This window comes from Conger conger, chromosome 16 (assembly GCF_963514075.1).
Source record: "Conger conger chromosome 16, fConCon1.1, whole genome shotgun sequence".
NCBI lineage: Eukaryota > Metazoa > Chordata > Actinopteri > Anguilliformes > Congridae > Conger > Conger conger.
This window is the reverse complement of record NC_083775.1, coordinates 33,710,404-33,728,641: the sequence shown is the minus strand read 5'-3', so window position 1 is coordinate 33,728,641 and position 18,238 is coordinate 33,710,404. Positions and strand designations below refer to the sequence as shown.

General features: G+C 46.0%; 1 protein-coding gene across 10 annotated transcripts in view; it reads left to right on the top strand.

Annotated features, from left to right (window-relative positions):
* Window positions 1–2,353: 2,353 nt before the first annotated feature.
* Window positions 2,354–18,238, top strand: part of LOC133114518 (serine/threonine-protein kinase tousled-like 2) — a 29,130-nt gene continuing 13,245 nt past the window's right edge. The window contains exons 1-10 of one of the 10 annotated variants that reach the window (XM_061223995.1): window positions 2,354–3,054; window positions 5,277–5,359; window positions 10,583–10,654; window positions 10,966–11,035; window positions 11,511–11,554; window positions 12,587–12,685; window positions 13,216–13,317; window positions 14,051–14,143; window positions 14,390–14,500; window positions 16,871–17,007. In XM_061223995.1, the coding sequence (XP_061079979.1) occupies window positions 5,279–5,359; window positions 10,583–10,654; window positions 10,966–11,035; window positions 11,511–11,554; window positions 12,587–12,685; window positions 13,216–13,317; window positions 14,051–14,143; window positions 14,390–14,500; window positions 16,871–17,007 (809 nt within the window). In that variant the 5' untranslated portion in view covers window positions 2,354–3,054; window positions 5,277–5,278. Of the gene's footprint in view, window positions 3,064–3,195; window positions 4,074–4,889; window positions 4,960–5,273; window positions 5,360–10,582; window positions 10,655–10,965; window positions 11,036–11,510; window positions 11,555–12,586; window positions 12,686–13,215; window positions 13,318–14,050; window positions 14,144–14,389; window positions 14,501–16,870; window positions 17,008–18,238 lie in introns of those variants that run through there. The other 9 variants (XM_061223994.1, XM_061223997.1, XM_061223998.1 and 6 more) reach the window with 9 other exon arrangements.

Sequence of the window (18,238 nt, the reverse complement as noted above, 5' to 3'; positions counted from 1 at the left end):
GGGCTGAATGACTATTTGTTGAAAGTATTGTGTCGTGTCATAATTGATTGTTACTACTACTGCTTTTTTACTACTACTTTTTAAACTTTTTTGATATTTCAGTTTTTGACATGTGTTTGCACGGCCCAGACAGTTTTTTTAATACTTAATTACATTTTTGTCAACCTGCCAGCACTAGAATGATTGGTACAGGGGCATTCAGAGGTTTGTGGTCTAAGATTTAGAAAATACATGTCAAATAGCCTCAAAGCAGCCTGTACATTGATGGAATTGTTCCGGGGGCAGTAAATATCATTAGTACAGGGTCCCCAAATGTGAGCAACATGTTTTGTTTTATATTTGTTTCTTTGAGCTGGCAGCACTGGGTCACTAATAATGAGCAGCAAGGAAGTCCCTCCCTCAACAGGAAGTTTAAAATATCATCTGACAGGAAGGGGAGGAGGCAACAGCATTTGGTGCCATTTTTGAAGATGAGCCAGGATGAAGTTGTGTGGCAGTTGTGTTCATTTCTGTGTATTACACATATTGTTAAAGATAGTGTCACTTTATATAAGGTATATACAGCGAGTACCTCAACTGGAACAAATGCCTTTTTTCTTGATTTGGATCTGTACTCAATCTGTACAATTTTAGTGCACATTCTCAGCATTCATTTAAGGGTATTTTTACACACTTTGGTTTCACCATGTAGAAATGACAGCACTTATTACATATTGCCTCCATTTCAGGGCACCATAATGTTTGGGACATATTAATGTTATGTGAATGAAAGCAGTCATGTTTTCTACTTTGTCGCATATCCTTTGAATGCAATGACTGTTTGAACTCTGTGTGTGACCCACAGACATCACTAGGTACTGAGGATCTTCTCTGGTCTTGCTCTGCCAGGCCTGCACTGTAGCTATTTTTTTGGCTTAAAAAAATTCCATTGTTGGTTTAGCAGTATATTAAGGATCATTGCCTTGCTGTAGGATGAAGCACCATCTAATGAATTTGGAGGCATTTGCCTGAACTTGAGCATATATGTGAGATGCTTCTGTCCACTTCAGGGTTAATTCTGCTGCTGTTGTCAGGTGTTACATCATCAATGAAGACAAGTGAGCCAGTACCTGTAGCTCTGTGTTCAGCACGATCTCTCAGGAAACAATATGTGAAACAGTATGTGGAGACAGACTCCAAGCACTCTGGCCCTCAGCAGGGGAGCACCTCAGGGCTGAGTGCTCACTCCTCTGCTCTGCTCTTCTCGATTGACTGCACCTCGACAGACACCTTTTAAGCTCGTAAAGTTTGCTAGTGACACAATAGCAATTGTACTCATCCACAATAGGGAAGAGTCGGTATACAGCCCGGAGGTTAATCAGCTGATGTCCTGTTGTGGTCAGTACAACCTGAAGACTGATGAGATGATGATCGTTGACTTGATTTTGAGGCCTGATGACCCTCACAATCAACAGCACAACAGTTCACAACTTGGGTTAAGAGTCATTTGAGTTCCTGGGCATGACCATATCCCAGGACCTCAAGTGGGAGACCACCCCGACACCATTGCCAAGAGAGCCAGCAGGGGACCTGCTGCAGGCAATGATGACCCGGTCTGTCCTCACATTCTCCATAACCATCTAGTTTGGATCAGCCACCCATAAGGACAGAGACAGGCTGCAATGTATCATCCAATCAACAGAAAAGATCATGGGGTCCAACTTCTGTGTCTCCAGGGCCAGGAAGCAAGCGGAAAAGACTCTCGCACCCTGGCCACCACATCTTCCAGACCCTCCCTTCCAGGAGCCCATTGGTTAAAAAACAACATGGTAGAAGTAGTCTCTTCTCATGTGCAATAGAGCACATAAACAACTAAGCTGACTGCACTGTAAACACACACTCATGTTATACTTCTTACTCTGATTTATAGACTATCGTTCCTTGTATGTTACCATACTTGGCCAAATAATAATCTGTTATCCTTTAGATCAGAATCCCCTTGTAGCCATTAACCCGTAGCCATTGTAAAGATAATGAGAAACTTCTGTAAATATCTGAAATATCCTTCATTACATATAAACACCCAGGGCCAATTGAAAACATACCCTAAAATAAAATGTACAAGAAAATTAACATTCCTTTTATAAAAGATTTACAGAATGCACCACCCATTCATTTTTGTTATTCACTGAATGTCTCTAAGCTTGGAAGTTGTATTCAGACATTTAACCAGATTTGGTTCAAACTGCACTTTTGCAGTAGGCTAATTGGGGTGGCTTGTTTAATTGTGGTTAATACTCTGGTGATGATGAACGGTGGTCATGTCTGCAGTACGACCCTGACCGAGGTCCTAAAAATTCGTCCCTCACATTGGTGCAGATCCCAGACAGCCAGGGCAGGCGTGGTGAGGGGAAAAGGCCAGCACAATCTCACGAGAAACGATGAGATTTACCGATTATTGTTTACATTGTTTAAAAAAAAAATCGAGAACAGAACCGAATCGATCCGGATTAATCTGAACTGACTGGAACCGGGCCACTTCCGCAGCACGTTGCTGCGACTGGAGGTGAGAGGTGTGCAGAACTTTGCACGGTAAAGGAACACACCTTCTCCCGACTGGACGGAATCTTGAAACAGAACCGGACCCACTAGAGGGTAACAAAAAGGCACTGCTGGCTACTGGTTAGACAAACTGGGTCAGCGTTTTGATTTCCCCAGGCCAAGTGAAAGTCAAAAGAGATGGGCAGCTAGTATTCGCTACCCATTGTTCGATGTTGCCTGAGTGGAGGGGTGCATTGGTGCCCAAAAAGAAGAACGGCGATTAAGCCCAGGGTTACCCGTATTGGGGAACGAAAGGTGGGTTTGGGAAACCCCGAGGATATCCAGGCCCCAAGCATCCGATAATCTGGGCCGCTGCCTGTGTGGCTCGACTCTGGACTGCAAAATAGGTTGAGAACGGGAATTCGGACGAGGCCTCGTGGGGCGGTGTTGAAACAGCCCGGAATGGTGATTGGAGACCACGGATCGCAGAGACGAGACCTCCCGGGCCCTTGAAAATTGACATCACCACAGGAGGTAAACAAAGTAAGATAATGATAGCTAGCTGATGGATTACGACTAGCCTAGCTAGTTGCATATAGCGAAATAGCTACCTAGCAATCTCGGTTGTTTTGGAGAGGAACAACAGGACTCTCCAAAATTCGAGATAACAGTTATCTTGCATGAGAGACCGCTTGTACTAGCTAGTATGATAACATCAGCTAGTCTAAATTGGCTGGCAACATGGATGAGCTGGTAGACTAGCTATGCTAGCGTTAAATAGCTTCGCTTTCTGGAACTGTAGTGACAGCCGAATTGAACCTAGTCAAGTTAGCAAGCTAGTGATAGCTGGTTCCTGAGCTAACGATATGTTGAAGTAAAATGATATGCCTGTTTGTTTGGGATAGCTGAATTCGCCATTTAAGTCAGCTACATTGCAAACTAGCTAGCGAGCTTGACAGCTAGGTAGCGAGCTAATTTAGCTTGCTTGTCAGATATAGCTAGGGTATAGTTATGTAGCTAGTTCTAGTTAGTTAACTTGGTTAGACTATCTTGCAACCTTGTTGATGTGAACTAACCTTAGCTAGTTGTTGATCTATTTTAGCTAGCTAACGTTAACTTTATTGCTTTGCCTGCCTTTGCTAGCATTTAATTTTGTAAACGTTCCCTGTGGCAATGTTAACATTGTGTTCGCTAGCTAACCAGTTGTAGGTAGATTTTTATGGTGTGTAAATTACCTTATTAGCTAGCCAACAGGATCAGTATAACTGATCAGTATAACTAGGCCAGCATAAGTTGTACTGTAGTCGTTAACAAGGTACAAGCGAGCTGGTCTGGTTTATAACAGTTAAGTTAAGTTAGTTGTTTTGGTTCGAAAGTACTGAAACGTTGAGAATGCATTTTAAATGTTTGGTGCAGGTTGTCTAGCTATACCAGATAGGAAGGAGTTTAACGTTAGATAGTAATATTAGGTAGGACTAAAGGTAAAATGCTGAAATCAAAATATCGCAATACTGTGAGCTATCTCGGAATCAAGCAACAACTTATGATGACAGGTAACAGTCAGTATCCATAGTTGCGTTTTAGATGTGAAATGCTAGCTAACGTAGTTAGTTAGTTTCCCTATCAGAAAAAAAGCTTGGTTGGTTCTGGATAGTTATGCTCGTATCTAAACAAATGGAAAGAATGCTGGTTACAATAACTTAAATATCGCAAGCTATCTAGCTAAATGTGTTGACTTTAATACGCGAGCAAGAGGAAGCTGTCAGATATAACATTAGCATTGTGTTGTTAGCTATTAGTTGGTAACTTAGTTAGCCAGCCTAGATGTTTTACCCCAAATGTTGAAAAATTATTCCTGACTAACTTAGCTAATGGAGTTGGCAATTAGGCATTGCCTCTGCTTTGGAAATGGTTGTTCGACATTCATTTGCACTGTATGCAAATGTTTCTTGAGGAATTAACATTACAGAATAATTTGTGTCATACTGTAGTCTGATATTGTCCAAGTGCATTACTTATCTATGAAATAGGGCACGGGTGTGATTGGCTAGCTAGTTGGTTGTTTTTCTCAAGAGAATATAAAACCTCATTGTTGGCTTTGAAAACGTATTCTTCTTTAGTCATATGGTCTTGTTTTCTTATTTATTTACTGGAGTAATTCCCAAGCCAAGTTAAATATTTAATGTCTGTCTCTGTGATTTTTTTTTTGTTCTCCCCGCTGTAATAAAACTTTCAGTCATTACAGTGATTTGGTTGGCAAAAAATGTCTATTGTATTTGTAAGGATTGTGATTCAGGTCCAAGTAAAGAGGTGAGTGGTAGCCAACATTTTAGACATGGTTCCCTAGGAATTTTCTCAGTGCACGCGTCCTGGAGTTATGACTCAGCATCACAGTATTGCGTCACAAATGTATGGCTTCACTACCACGCAGAATTGTAGGTATGGCCATTTTGTAAATCTGTCAATATTCACCTTTCTCTCTTCCTCTCTCTTTGACCCCTGCCTTTCTCTTGCCCTCTGTCTCAATTCAATTCAAGGAAATACATAGGTACATATTGCCAAAGCGAACATGAAACATATAAGAATAAGACTGCACGTAAAAGTAAAACGTACAATTAAGTGAACAGTTATAATAATATTCTCTCTCTATATAATAATGTCTCTCCCTCTGAGTGACATGCCATTAGAGACACATAATAATATCCCTAATAATGTCTCTATTGTCTCTAATAATGTCTCTCTCTCTGTTTTAGCAGAGATGATGGAAGAGCTTCACAGTCTGGACCCCCGGAGGCAGGAGCTGCTGGAGGCTCGGTTCACTGGAGTCGGGGTGGCGAAGGTCAGTGAGCGTTGTGGCTGGGCAGAGCTGGTTAAGGTCAGTGAGCATTGTGGCTGGGCAGAGCTGGTTAAGGTCAGTGAGCGTTGTGGCTGGGCAGAGCTGGTTAAGGTCAGTGAGCGTTGTGGCTGGGCGGAGCTGGTTAAGGTCAGTGAGCGTTGTGGCTGGGCAGAGCTGGTTAAGGTCAGTGAGCATTGTGGCTGGGCAGAGCTGGTTAAGGTCAGTGAGCGTTGTGGCTGGGCGGAGCTGGTTAAGGTCAGTGAGCATTGTGGCTGGGCAGAGCTGGTTAAGGTCAGTGAGCGTTGTGGCTGGGCAGAGCTGGTTAAGGTCAGTGAGCGTTGTGGCTGGGCAGAGCTGGTTAAGGTCAGTGAGCGTTGTGGCTGGGCGGAGCTGGTTAAGGTCAGTGAGCGTTGTGGCTGGGCAGAGCTGGTTAAGGTCAGTGAGCATTGTGGCTGGGCAGAGCTGGTTAAGGTCAGTGAGCGTTGTGGCTGGGCGGAGCTGGTTAAGGTCAGTGAGCGTTGTGGCTGGGCGGAGCTGGTTAAGGTCAGTGAGCGTTGTGGCTGGGCGTAGCCGGTTAAGGTCAGTGAGCGTTGTGGCTGGGCAGAGCTGGTTAAGGTCAGTGAGCGTTGTGGCTGGGCAGAGCTGGTTAAGGTCAGTGAGCGTTGTGGCTGGGCAGAGCTGGTTAAGGTCAGTGAGCGTTGTGGCTGGGCGGAGCCGGTTAAGATGGCCAGGGCTTTCCCAGAGCTGCTCTGCCTGAGATCTGCCGGCTGTGCTGTGCTGCGCAAACCGGCCGGGCTTGCTCCACATTGTCCGTGGTCCGAGAGACTGGAGTCCTCTGTTGTCTAGATTAGCTGTGTCTTTCACACTCTACCATCAGACCCATGTGTGGATCCTGCAAGTTTAAGACTGGTTTATACTCCGTCGGGCTTCAGCCGGGCTCCTGCAAGTTTAAGGCTGGTTTATATTCCCGTCAGGCGACCGTCACCGATCGTGGTCACATTCAGTTTACGCTTCAATAAAATGAAATATATTTGAAAATAAACAGCGACTGTAGTCAATGTCGGGTTCGAAACGTTTGCGAAACATTCTGCGATTTCAGTGGAGCGGCGGAGAATAATAAACCAGCCTTTAGGGTTTTAATGGCTGCTGAAACAAGATGAAGATGGGGGTAACAGAAACGCAGACCTGTGAAAAGCGGAGCCCACGGAGGTCCCTCCGTTTCGGGCTCCTTCTGTGGGCAGGCGGCCTGGCCGGTGGTAGAGAGCCAGCCCGGGGGGAAGCCGGCGCTGGAGCCGGCGGTGGGCGTGATGCCAGGCCGGGGGGCGGATGCGGTCGCCGGCCGGAGAAGGAGCCGCAGAACCCCCCCGTCTCCCCGTCTCACGCCCGTCCGCTCTGCCGCCGGCCCGCGACCTTGGCACTCCGCGCGGCGGGCCCGCTGCGACCTTGAACCGCAGTGCGCTGACGCGGTGCATTGTGGGCAGGGAGGTGCTGTTCCGGAGTGCTTTGTCTAACAGCATTGCAGCACAGCAGGTTTTTCTTGGCATTCTCTTCGCGTTCTCTATGACACGGGAGTCCTTCCAGTATCTGCGCTCGGTGGAGTCCCAAGATGTGGCCAATTGTTCAGCAGTGAGAGCAATGCAGTGTTTTTTAAACTGTGGGTCGAACCCAAGATGGCTCTCGGTGTGAAGTGGGTCCTGGAATTAGTCTGAAGTCCACTAGGCGATGCTGGTATGCGTATTTGTCGCCTTCCTGAAGGGTAATGCTTTTCTAATTTGTGGGTCGATATTAAAAAGGGTTAGGGTTAACACATAAAGGAACCAGTGGATTTAGGTCTATTTTTTTTTTTTTTTTTTGGGTTGATATTTTTACAATGGCAGTTTCAAACAACCTCCTGCAGTAGTTCAATTTTCAGCTGGCTGCAAAATCCCTGTTGACTGGTGGTAGACCGTGGCAATACTTTTTGCATGGGGACACAGGACTTGGCTTGAGAGCTTATCAAGATATTAGGTCACGTGTGTTTATTCATTTCTGTATTTATTTTATTTATACTTTATTTAGCCCAGATGAAAACATTGAGATTGGCATCTCTTTTGCAAGTAAGCCCTGTCTCGTCTTTGAACTATCGAGGGGGGGCAACCGGTGTACATGGAAACGTGCAATCTCTACACGGAGAGTATTCGGCCGAGACCTGAACCCGGAACTTCCTTCCTCTGAGGCAACAGTGCTAACCGCTGGCCAGTTGGGCTACCTAAATCGTGAAGAGCAGAAGTTTGCCCGTGCAAGTTAAGGATCCAAGAGATTGTTATGGAAAAGCAACCTCTTGGATTGGGACATTTGTAGTTGGGGACATCTGAGAAATCAGCTTATTTATTTATTATTTATTTATTTATTTATTTATTTATTTATTTATTTATTTATTTATTTAACTGGTGTCATTACTGTGTGCTGTGTGGTTGCACGTACTGTACAGTGATGAGTCATTTGGGCGTGGTGTTGTGGCTAAATATCGGTTGTACAGGGACACAGTCAACAGACTTAGAGTTCCCTGTTGCCTGCACTTGGAGTGAGCTGGATACTTGGCCCTTGATTGGATGAAAGTCCCGACCCCTTAAGCCTAATTTGTACTTTGTTGTATGATACTTCAGATTAGTGTCTTACAAGAAATATGGCAATTCTACTATGGCCTGCGGAGAGGGCTATGTTGTCTCTATGAATGAGACGGCGAACAGTCCTGACCATTTGTTTACGTCTGAGAAAGCATGGCGGAACCTGGTGAAATGACTGTGTATTAAAGTATTAAATGTACTTTTGTTTAAAAAGTAAATAAATAAATGAGGAGGGGAAAAAATGGCGGTCGGTCCATCCCATTAACGAGGGTGAATAAGTTGTAGTTAAGCAGATGGCTGGGTGAGGGCCAGCGTTTCAAATATTTAATAATGTCGGCCATGAGCTAGCCGACATTTGAGCTCCTTTTTTAATCTTTCAAAGACAAACCGTGAGAATGACAGACAACACTTCCTTATTTCTAATGATTCTTTTCCCTCATCCCTCCTTCTTTATTGATGCCAGTCATAAAGTGTAGCCCAAATAAAAAGTAACGAGACAACAAATTTCTGTGTTTCTTCTGGCTGTCCAATCTCACTGCGCAATAAAAAGTATGATGTTGTACGCAACATAACAAAATTCAGGAGTTGCGGGCCATTAAGGTTGCAAATTAATAGTTTATTTTATTAAAAACAATTTTTTTCCATGACACTTTTGTCAAGTATGTGACGAAGTATAGGCTAAATTAGGCTTTAGGGATACACCTGTCTTGGCTTCAGCCCTCTAATGGAAACTCCCAACTCCCCGAGAGGCAGTGTTGCCTTGGCTACGTGACTTCCTGAGTCTCCTTAAATGCTCTTCTGTGATGAACTGGTTTGAACTTTGCAGACTGTGGAAGGTCGTGGGTCTCCTTGCATTTTAATTTTTTCACTTTTATTTATTTAGCCTTTATTTTACCAGTGAGATTCAAAATCTCCTTTCCCAGGGAGACCTGGCTGAAAATGGCAGCCAGTTTACACAGTAAACGCATACACAGTACAGTATAAATATAAAAGTAGGAAAATAAAGTACAGTACAAGTTATGTGTCACCATCTACATGTGTCCCCGCAGGGCATTCGGGTTATAGACGGCCATTTTGGGTCACTCGCATGAGCATGTCTGTGAGCACAGTTTGTTGGGATTGGATAGTGGTTGTCTAATTGTGGTAGCCCTGGCCTGCTTTGTGTGGTGTAAATTCCCTTCCTGTGTCTATAAATCACACTTGATTGGAAACACTGAAGGAGCTCATTTCTAACAGATCTCATTTGTATGGGGGCCACGGATCCCAGCTCTTGGGGATGTTGTTGCTTATCTGCAATCCAATCTCTCCCCTATCCCCCCGTGTGTGTGTGTTCATTTCTCTTCTTCTTTCTCATCCCTTCTTTTGAGTTAGTGAAACTGCACACTTAATTATTTTTCTAGTTTGGGCAAATGGGCTTTTAAAAGCATTTGGCATAAATAGGGATCATCACATCACTATCCTCAGGGTCACATCACCCTCCCTTTACATTACATTATTGGCATTTGGCAGACGCTCTTATCCAGAGCGACTTACAGTTGATTAGACTAAGCAGGAGACAATCCTCCCCTGGAGCGATGCAGGGTTAAGGGCCTTGCTCAAGGGCCCAACGGCTGTGCGATCATATTGTGGCTACACCGGGATTAGAACCACCGACCTTGCGTGTCCCAGTCCTTTACCTTAACCACTACACTACAGGCCGCCGCACAGGCGGAGTCCGGTGTGAAGACAGTCTGGCCAGCAATAATTATTCGGTTAATTACCTGGGAGAAAAGAGAGCCAGAGCTGGATTTAGATTTGAGGCCCATATTTGTTGATCCCTGGCATAAGAGCTGTTGTTATTACTGTTTAAGTTGTTCATTCAGTTGCAGTTCAATAAAACGTTTTTTGAAACAATGTAAGATAGACCATGAATGCACCGGAGGCACATCTATTGACATTGCGTCTGCATCTTAATAATGATTTTTTTAAAGAATTTGCACAGTACACTAGCCTACTACAATAGACTATGCATTATTAGAAATCTGTTTTATGGTTTGGTAGCCCAAAGATAAGGCTGTCAATTCTCCGAGAACCAGTGCAACGATGGTGCACTCGCTTGGGTATATTTTCAGGTTTCATAGTCAGAGCTGTTGCAGAGAGAATCAACACAGCAATGTTTCAAATGCTCTGGTGTATTTTCAGCGTCTGAGCTGTCCCTCTAGTGTAAACCTTCATAAACTTCATCAAATAGACTGTTCCAGAAAGGAGAGACAATAGCAAGACATACAATGGAATGAATTGAAATTCATTGGATGCCTAGTTAGATATGCAAATAAATGTTTTTGACAAAACCAGTCTTAGTTGAAAAAGCTGCCAGTTATTCGTCTGTGATTTTGTTTGTTCGAAGACAGCCCTGATTAACGCGGAGCCTGGCTTCCGGACAGGGGCTGCCTGAACACAAAGAGACTCTGAATATGGGGCTCGGTGTCATATTCCGAAGAAATTCGTTCCACTGCGGAAGCAGAAAAGCAGCAATCCATTCATGCGAAGGGGCCGTTTGCTGGAAGAGGGACGGTTTTAACACAACCGGGAGGGGGGGGGGGAGGAGTGCCCACCTTTCACGTACCGATGTCTTTCACAGGGTCCAGGAAACAATGAGTCATCCAACCAGAGTCTGTGCAGTTTGGGATCCCTGAGTGATAAAGAGCTGGAGGTCAGTGCTGAAACACCTGGCTTTAATGCCCTCCCCCAAACACACACACACACACACACACACACACAAACACGCGCACACGCGCACGCACACGCACACACACACACACACACACACACACACACACACACACACACACACACACACACACACACACTCTTTAGCCCCCACCCCCAAGCATACCCAGTCACTTAACCCCTTGTTCGTGCCTTCTGGAATGTTCTAGCAAAAGGCTTTTGACGGGTCTGCTAATGTAAGGGTGTTGGATATTATGGAGGTTTTTATTTTATTTAATTTTTTCTTCATGTCAGACCCCTGAGAAGAAGCCCAATGACCAGAGGAACAGGAAGAGGAAAGGGGACCCCTTTGACTGCAGCCAAGGTGAGGCGGCCATTTCCCTGCCTGTGATTTGTCCCAGTGGTCTAATAATTTCACCATTCACCGGGGGGTTTTTTTTTTCTTTTCTTTTTTCTCCTTTTGAACTATGCTCTATGACAAAGCTAAAAAAGGTTGGCTAGCAGAGTCGTAATGTTAACTCAGTTGGAGTAAACAGAAAGCAGCTCCACCAATCATGGGGGATGTTAGTCACTGCTTATAGCACCACGCTGACATATTGGCAGCCACTGCTTCCTCCCAATACTCACAGGAAGCTGAAAAGTATAGCCAGAACGTATCCACAAATCACTGCCACAGGTGTTCTTTTGGTTAACGACATACTCGATTGGTCCAGCTCTTCAGTTTTTTTCTCCAGTGAGGTGACATCACAATTGTCTTATCTCTATTTTATTGTCTGGTATGTGGTCAGTTCTCTCTCTTCGCATGCCGAATGACTTTCCCCCCCCCCCCTCCATTTCAGGGAAAGGAGGAACAAGAGGCCATAAAATTAGCGATTATTTTGAGGTGAGTAAACGCTGGCGGGAACTACTGACACGGCACCATCCGTCATCCCCGTGGTTATTTATGGGTGGAGGCAGTTTCTTTCTCTTCGGTGGAAAAGAAGAGTCCTCCCGTGTCAGTCCCAGGGATGTGATTGCTCCCGAGGTTTCATGATGAATTTGAAAATACAGATTTTGGAGGACATGGGCATTTCACAAGCGCACAAATCAATAGCTTTTACACTCTTGACGGAGAGAATGTTGAGTAAATAGTTAATACTAGTGGGAGTAGTAGCCCCAGAGTGCTACCAACTGGGCACATTTTGCCAATGTTGTACTTGACGGGGTGACATCAGCTCAGGTAAGAGTGATTGTCTGGTAGTCGGAAGGTTGATAGTCCAAGTGTCCCTGAGCAAGCCAACTAACTCCTTGTTGCTCCTGACGAGCTGACTGGTACCATGCATGGCAGCCTACCACCTTCACTGCAGTGCTCCTCAGAGGTGCCCGACAAGCTGTATTTGGTTTGGTGGAGGTTTGCGTGCGTGCGTGCGTGCGTGCGTGCGTGCGTGCGTGCGTGCGTGCGTGCGTGCGTGAGAGAGAGAGAGAGAGAGAGAGAGAGAGAGAGAGAGGCATCAATTGTAAAGTGCTTTGGATAAAAACCCTGTATAAATGTGGTCCATTTACCATGAACTTTACACTGCCAGTAAAATGTGTAGAGGCCTCACCAGAGTGAGTTAATCAGATGAACTTTTTATTTTCTCATTTTTCCCCTCCACTCAAAAATCTACGGTAACGAAAATGACACAAGTGTGCGAGAATTACTGCAGCAGCCCTCGTTGGTTGAATGAACATATTTTTAGTGCCTCCTGTATCCTCGGTTGGATGTGGGCAGAGTGTTCTATTCGACAAAGCAGGGTGAAGCCAGTTCCTGTTTTGGGGGCTGAAAACGAGCAGTTCCTGCTTGATCAGACAAAATGGCGTCCCGGCGGTAGAGTGACGGACCGCACGCGTGAGAAGTGTGTCTTTATCAGAATGCGTCTCTTGATGTCTCTCTCAGTTTGCGGGCGGCAGCGGTCCTGGGACCAGCCCGGGCCGGAGCATCCCGCCGCTGGTCCGCTCTTCTCCTCAGCATTCCCTCTCCAACCCGCCGGCCTCGGTGAGCCAACCCTGACCTCCCTACAGCGAGCATGCTGAACAGCAGACTGTTTCCCACTCGGGGGGGAAAATAAGGCTTTTAGCTCTGCTTATTTTTATTCGTCCTGAAAGAAAGTGTTTTGAAGCCTGTCAGTTTGTGCAAGATCATTTATATAAGACTTGCATTGTGTATCAGGCTGTTTATACGAGACTTGTAGTGTGTAACAGGCTGTTTATGTGAGACCTGTACTGTGTAACAGGCTGTTTATATGAGACCTGTAGTGCTGAATTGTATTGCAGTGGTGGCAGCAAGCAGTTTAAATGCTAGTGTTTATTTTAAGTGGCACTGCAGTGTCCGATAAGCCGTATCTGGTTTGGTGGAGGGAGAGCTTCATTGGTAGTATCTTCATTGGTAGAGAATGAATGCTTAACTATTGGTTTCTGTGTATGTGTGTGTGTGTGTGTGTGTGTGTGTGTCTGTGTGTCTGTGTCTGTCTGTGTTTGTGTGTTTGTGTGTTTGTGTGTGTGTGTGTGTGTGTGTGTGTGTGGCAGGTGCAGCAGGGCAGTCCTTCGTCTACAGGCTCCGCACACACAGACCACTCCTCCTGCTCGGTGAAACCCGTCCTGCTCCACTTGTTCCACAAAGCAACACAGGTAGAGTAGTACACCCCACCACCTTCACAGAGTACAGAGAGCAGCCACTCAGGTAGAGTAGAACACCCCACCACCTTCACAGAGTACAGAGAGCAGCCACACAGGTAGAGTAGCACACCCCACCACCTTCACAGAGTACAGAGAGCAGCAACACAGGTAGAGTAGTACACCCCACCACCTTCACAGAGTACAGAGAGCAGCCACACAGGTAGAGTAGCACACCCCACCACCTTCACAGAGTACAGAGAGCAGCAACACAGGTAGAGTAGCTCACCCTACCACCTTCACAGTATAGAGAGCAGCCACACAGGTAGAGTAGCTCACCCCACCACCTTCACAGAGTACAGAGAGCAGCAACACAGGTAGAGTAGCACACCCCACCACCTTCACAGAGTACAGAGAGCAGCAACACAGGTAGAGTAGCTCACCCCATCACCTTCACAGTGCAGAGAGCAGCCACACAGGTAGAGTAGCTCACCCTACCACCTTCACAGAGTACAGAGAGCAGCCACACAGGTAGAGTAGCTCACCCTACCACCTTCACAGTACAGAGAGCAGCAACACAGGTAGTGGCATCATAGAACAGTTGTACTATAGGTCACAGAGTGGCATAGAACAGTTGTGCTCTAGGTCAGAGTGGCAGTTAGGAGCAGTCAGCGGTCAGACGGCAGGGGTAGGGGCAGGTCTGGTTTTCTGCTGTTAAGCACAAAATGGGCCCCTTGTCTCCTCGCAGTCTGACCTCACGATAGAGAAGCTCACGGCGTTGGAGAAAAACAAGAGCTCCGACCTGGAGAAGAAGGAGGGGCGCATCGACGACCTGCTGCGGGTGAGCCTCCTCCCGCTGCTGTTCAAGCTTTTGCGAAGAAAAATGATTTTAAAAAATGCCTTTTATTACTTACTGTATACACTCACGAGCACTTTTTCCTTTATTACACCTACATGTTCATGTGGTTATCTAATCGGCCAATTGTGTAGCAGCAGTGCAATGCATACAATCATGTTGATATGGGTCAGGAGCTTCAGCTAACGTCCACGCTGAGCGTATACGCGTGCGCGCGTGTGTGTGCTCCAGGCGAACTGCGACCTGCGAAGGCAAATCGACGAGCAGCAGCGGATGTTGGAGAGGTACAAGGAGCGGTTGAACAAGTGCGTGACCATGAGCAAGAAGCTGCTGATCGAGAAGGTTGGTTCCGCCCCCGTTCCTCCCGGTGTGACCTGTCCTGGCACAAGCCCTTGAGCGCAGCCCACAGCTCTGCCAGGTGTATTCCACGCAGGACGTTCCCTAAGCAACCGGTGACGCAATGTTTACCATGACAGCCCGTCTCTTCCCCAAGCCAATTAGTTATTTAGTAAAACGCATTTCATATCGGGAAATACGAGTGTAGAATTTCACCAAAAAAGAAAGTGTTGCATCAACTCAAATCTTATCGACTGGTTGCTGCCGTGTTTTGAGATGGATCAGCAGCTAGAAATGTGATGCCCGCATCAGAGCAATACTGCGACTATGGACAAGAAGAGGCTAGAAAGTTTCCCAAAAAGTAATGAACCCTTTCAGTCCCAAGCTCAATAGGAATGGGGTTTGGCTTTGGTTGAGAAAGTTGAGTATGTTGAGTTGAGTTGAAATGTAATAGGGCTTTAATAGGTTCTCAAAATAATAGTATCGCTGTCATTTTGATAGGTTGAACAGGTATGAGGTCGAGAGTACCATATGACACTTGGGATTTTATGGTAGTCACTGAAAGGGGTAATCAGATGTTGAGTTACGTGTTGGTTGAGCGGATACAGGATTTGGAAACTGTAACATTAATTTCCACCTGGAGGAGGAGATGACGTTTATCAATAATAGTATCAACTGCTAAACCTGACGCTAGTTTAAAATCATTTTGGATATAATGATGAATTCGTAAAAAGGTCAATTTTATTTTGGGTGTCCATAAACGACAGAAGCTCATTGTCTTTGAAAAGATCCCCTGATTCCCTTTCCATGCCAGATCAGAAAGTCTATTTTTGAGAATGCTTTTACTGGCGCCTCCCCCATGTCTGCACTTCTCGGTCACGACTGCTGTCTGCTCTGGCCCCGCGGTGGTGGAATGACCTTCCTGTGGACGTCAGAACAGCAGAGTCTTTGACCGCTTTCAGACGCAGACCGAAGACTCATCTCTTCAGGCTGCACCTTTCCCTCCCTACCTCACTGTTGTAATTAGCCATGGATGTTATATGTATGCTGTAAGTGATAATTGCACTTCTGTTTCATTGTTTTAGTATTCAGGTTGTTCTAGCTGCCAACCGTGGTATTACTATAGAAAGTTATCTGATTATTCTACTAGGGTTCAAGTTATTATCGATGTCATCACTCTAGCACTTGGAACCGTACTTTCCTCTATGGTTTTCCAGCACATTTGTCCCTGGTTCTGATTTGCACTTTATGGTACGTCGCTCTGGATAAGAGCATCCGCTAAATGACTAATGTAATGTAGTCAGCGGTGTAAGTGATTATGGTACACCTTTCCTTCCAGCATATTTAACTATATCTCACCAGGTTCTGATTGTTTTATGTACAGCTTGCTTGGCCTTGAAATGAGGTGTTAATGGTTCGGTATTACCTATCAGAAAGCTTAAGGGAGAAAATGGCGGCCTGTTCCAGGCTCCCAGACTGTCTGCAGCATTTTGGAGAAGATCCTGCTGCCAACCTGAGATTACTTGGACGTAGAATAAAATACTTGGCACAAATGGTAGTGTCTTTAAAGGCATTATGAGCAACCCAAAAACAGTATGCCACTCAATACCAGCTTAGTAGTCCGAAGCCAGCTGCGTTTAAAATAGCTTATGATTCCTGTTCGTTCTTGTTGGCATTAATAGCTGACGATATCCTGCTGTCCTTTTGGAAAAAATAAAAACCAGAAGAAGTGTCTGGACTTTTTCAGAATGCCGTGTCTACCGCGATGCATCATCTTCCAGTACTATTGCTTTTAAATGAACATTAACCTTTCCTTAAAACATTGCTGCTGTTTAGATAACCGTATTATAGAACTTCAAGCCTAGCGGTTTGAGCATAGTCGCCAAGGCAACGTTGGTGAAGGACGTCCTCTGCAACGGACATTAAAAAGCTTACTAATACCGGAAATGTGGTTGGGCCAGTATTTTCAAAACCAGACCGTTCATCCACTGAGCGGCCAGTGTTTTCAGAAGAACCCAACCGGGCTGTTTTCGAAAGCTAACGGAGAACATGCTTCCATTACATTACATGAATGGCATTTGGCAGATGATCTTATCCAGAGCAATGTACAGTTGATTAGACTAAGCAGGAACAAACCTCCCCTGGAGCAATGCAGGGTTAAGGGCCTTGCTCAAGGGCCCAACGGCTGTGCAGATCTTATTGTGGCTGCACCGGGATTAGAACCACCGACCTTGCGTGTCCCAGCCATTTACCTTAACCAGTACGCTACAGGCTTCCCCACGCCCGTACAGCTGGGTGGAAGGGCCGTGTGGGTGACGTTCGAGGTGAGCTCGCGGGCCCGTGCCGGTAGATGAGGCCTGTCTGTGTGTTTCGCAGTCGAAGCAGGAGAAGATGGCGTGCCGGGACAAGAGCATGCAGGACCGGCTGCGGCTGGGCCACTTCACCACCGTGCGGCACGGCGCCTCCTTCACCGAGCAGTGGAGCGACGGGTACGCCTTCCAGAACCTCATCAAGTGAGTCCGCCCCGCCCTGACCCGGCCGGTCTGACCCGCAGCCCCCGAGTCTGTCTCCGCACTGCTTCTTTCTCACGCCCTTGTGTGTTTTCACACGGCCCATATGCCCATAGATGTTTATTTGGTTGAGAACCCATTATCTAACATTTCTATCTGCATTTCTATAGCGCTTTTATCCAAAGTGGTTCTCAATGAATGCCTCTCGCACACATACTCACACACAAACAGCGATAGGCTGCCATGCTAGGCACCAACCAGCTCGTCGGGAGCAATTAGGCGTTAGGTGTCTTGCTCAGGGACACTTCGACACGCCCTGGGTGGGATTGAACTGCCTGACGGCCGCTCTTACCTGCTGAGCTAATGTAATATATGAGCATAGCATGACTTGGTGGTGTCAGACAAATGCATAGTTTTCTGCTGTGACTGGACAGCATTAAATTATTTTCAGGAAATGTATTCTTATTGTGAAAGTGCTGTTTTGATTCTTAAGACACATGTGCGCATGTCCGCCATAAAACCAGGAGTATGAAACCTAGTTTTCACGGCAACTTTCTCTTTGCACCAGCGCTCAGATATACAATTGGAATTAAATAAAAGATTTTTTGCTCTTGAGATTTCTTTTGTCAAACCATGGGTTCCTCAGTTAGGAGTGTCAGCGCGCGAATAATTTGTGTGATTCTAAAGGGGTTTTGAGAGCAGTGGAGAGGCACTGAATAGCAGGTTCAGTAAATGTTGGTGCGCTTTTATTATCAAGACCGTCGTCTATGCAGTCTCTATGCAGGCGAAATCGGGTGATGTCGCGACGGCTGAGGAAGTCTGCTGGGAGCTGCCGGTTCTCTTTGACGTGGGGAAAAAAGCCGACTCATTCCTCAGCAGCTTTGACGCAGGCTTGCTGATTCGCCAGTGTCGTGTCGGAAGTGATTGATTAGCATTATCTCGCCGGCTAGCTTCCCAGAATATGTTTAACGACGCTAACCTGCGTCAGCGCTGCGGGCTGTATCGACCACATGGCCGAAGCACTGAACAAGCTGCTGTAGCTAACGTATCCGTAAAAATAGCACTGATTTAAAACTTTACTATGAATGTTTTTTTGGCTGAAAAACATACTAGTTGTAATTAGCCGTTAAGGGATTCGCGCTAACCCTCGGGCGGGACGCTGACAGTGACTCGCAGTGGCAGCCTGCCACTTAGCAAGCGGACACAAAACGTCCGCCGTGTATTCGCGAAGGCT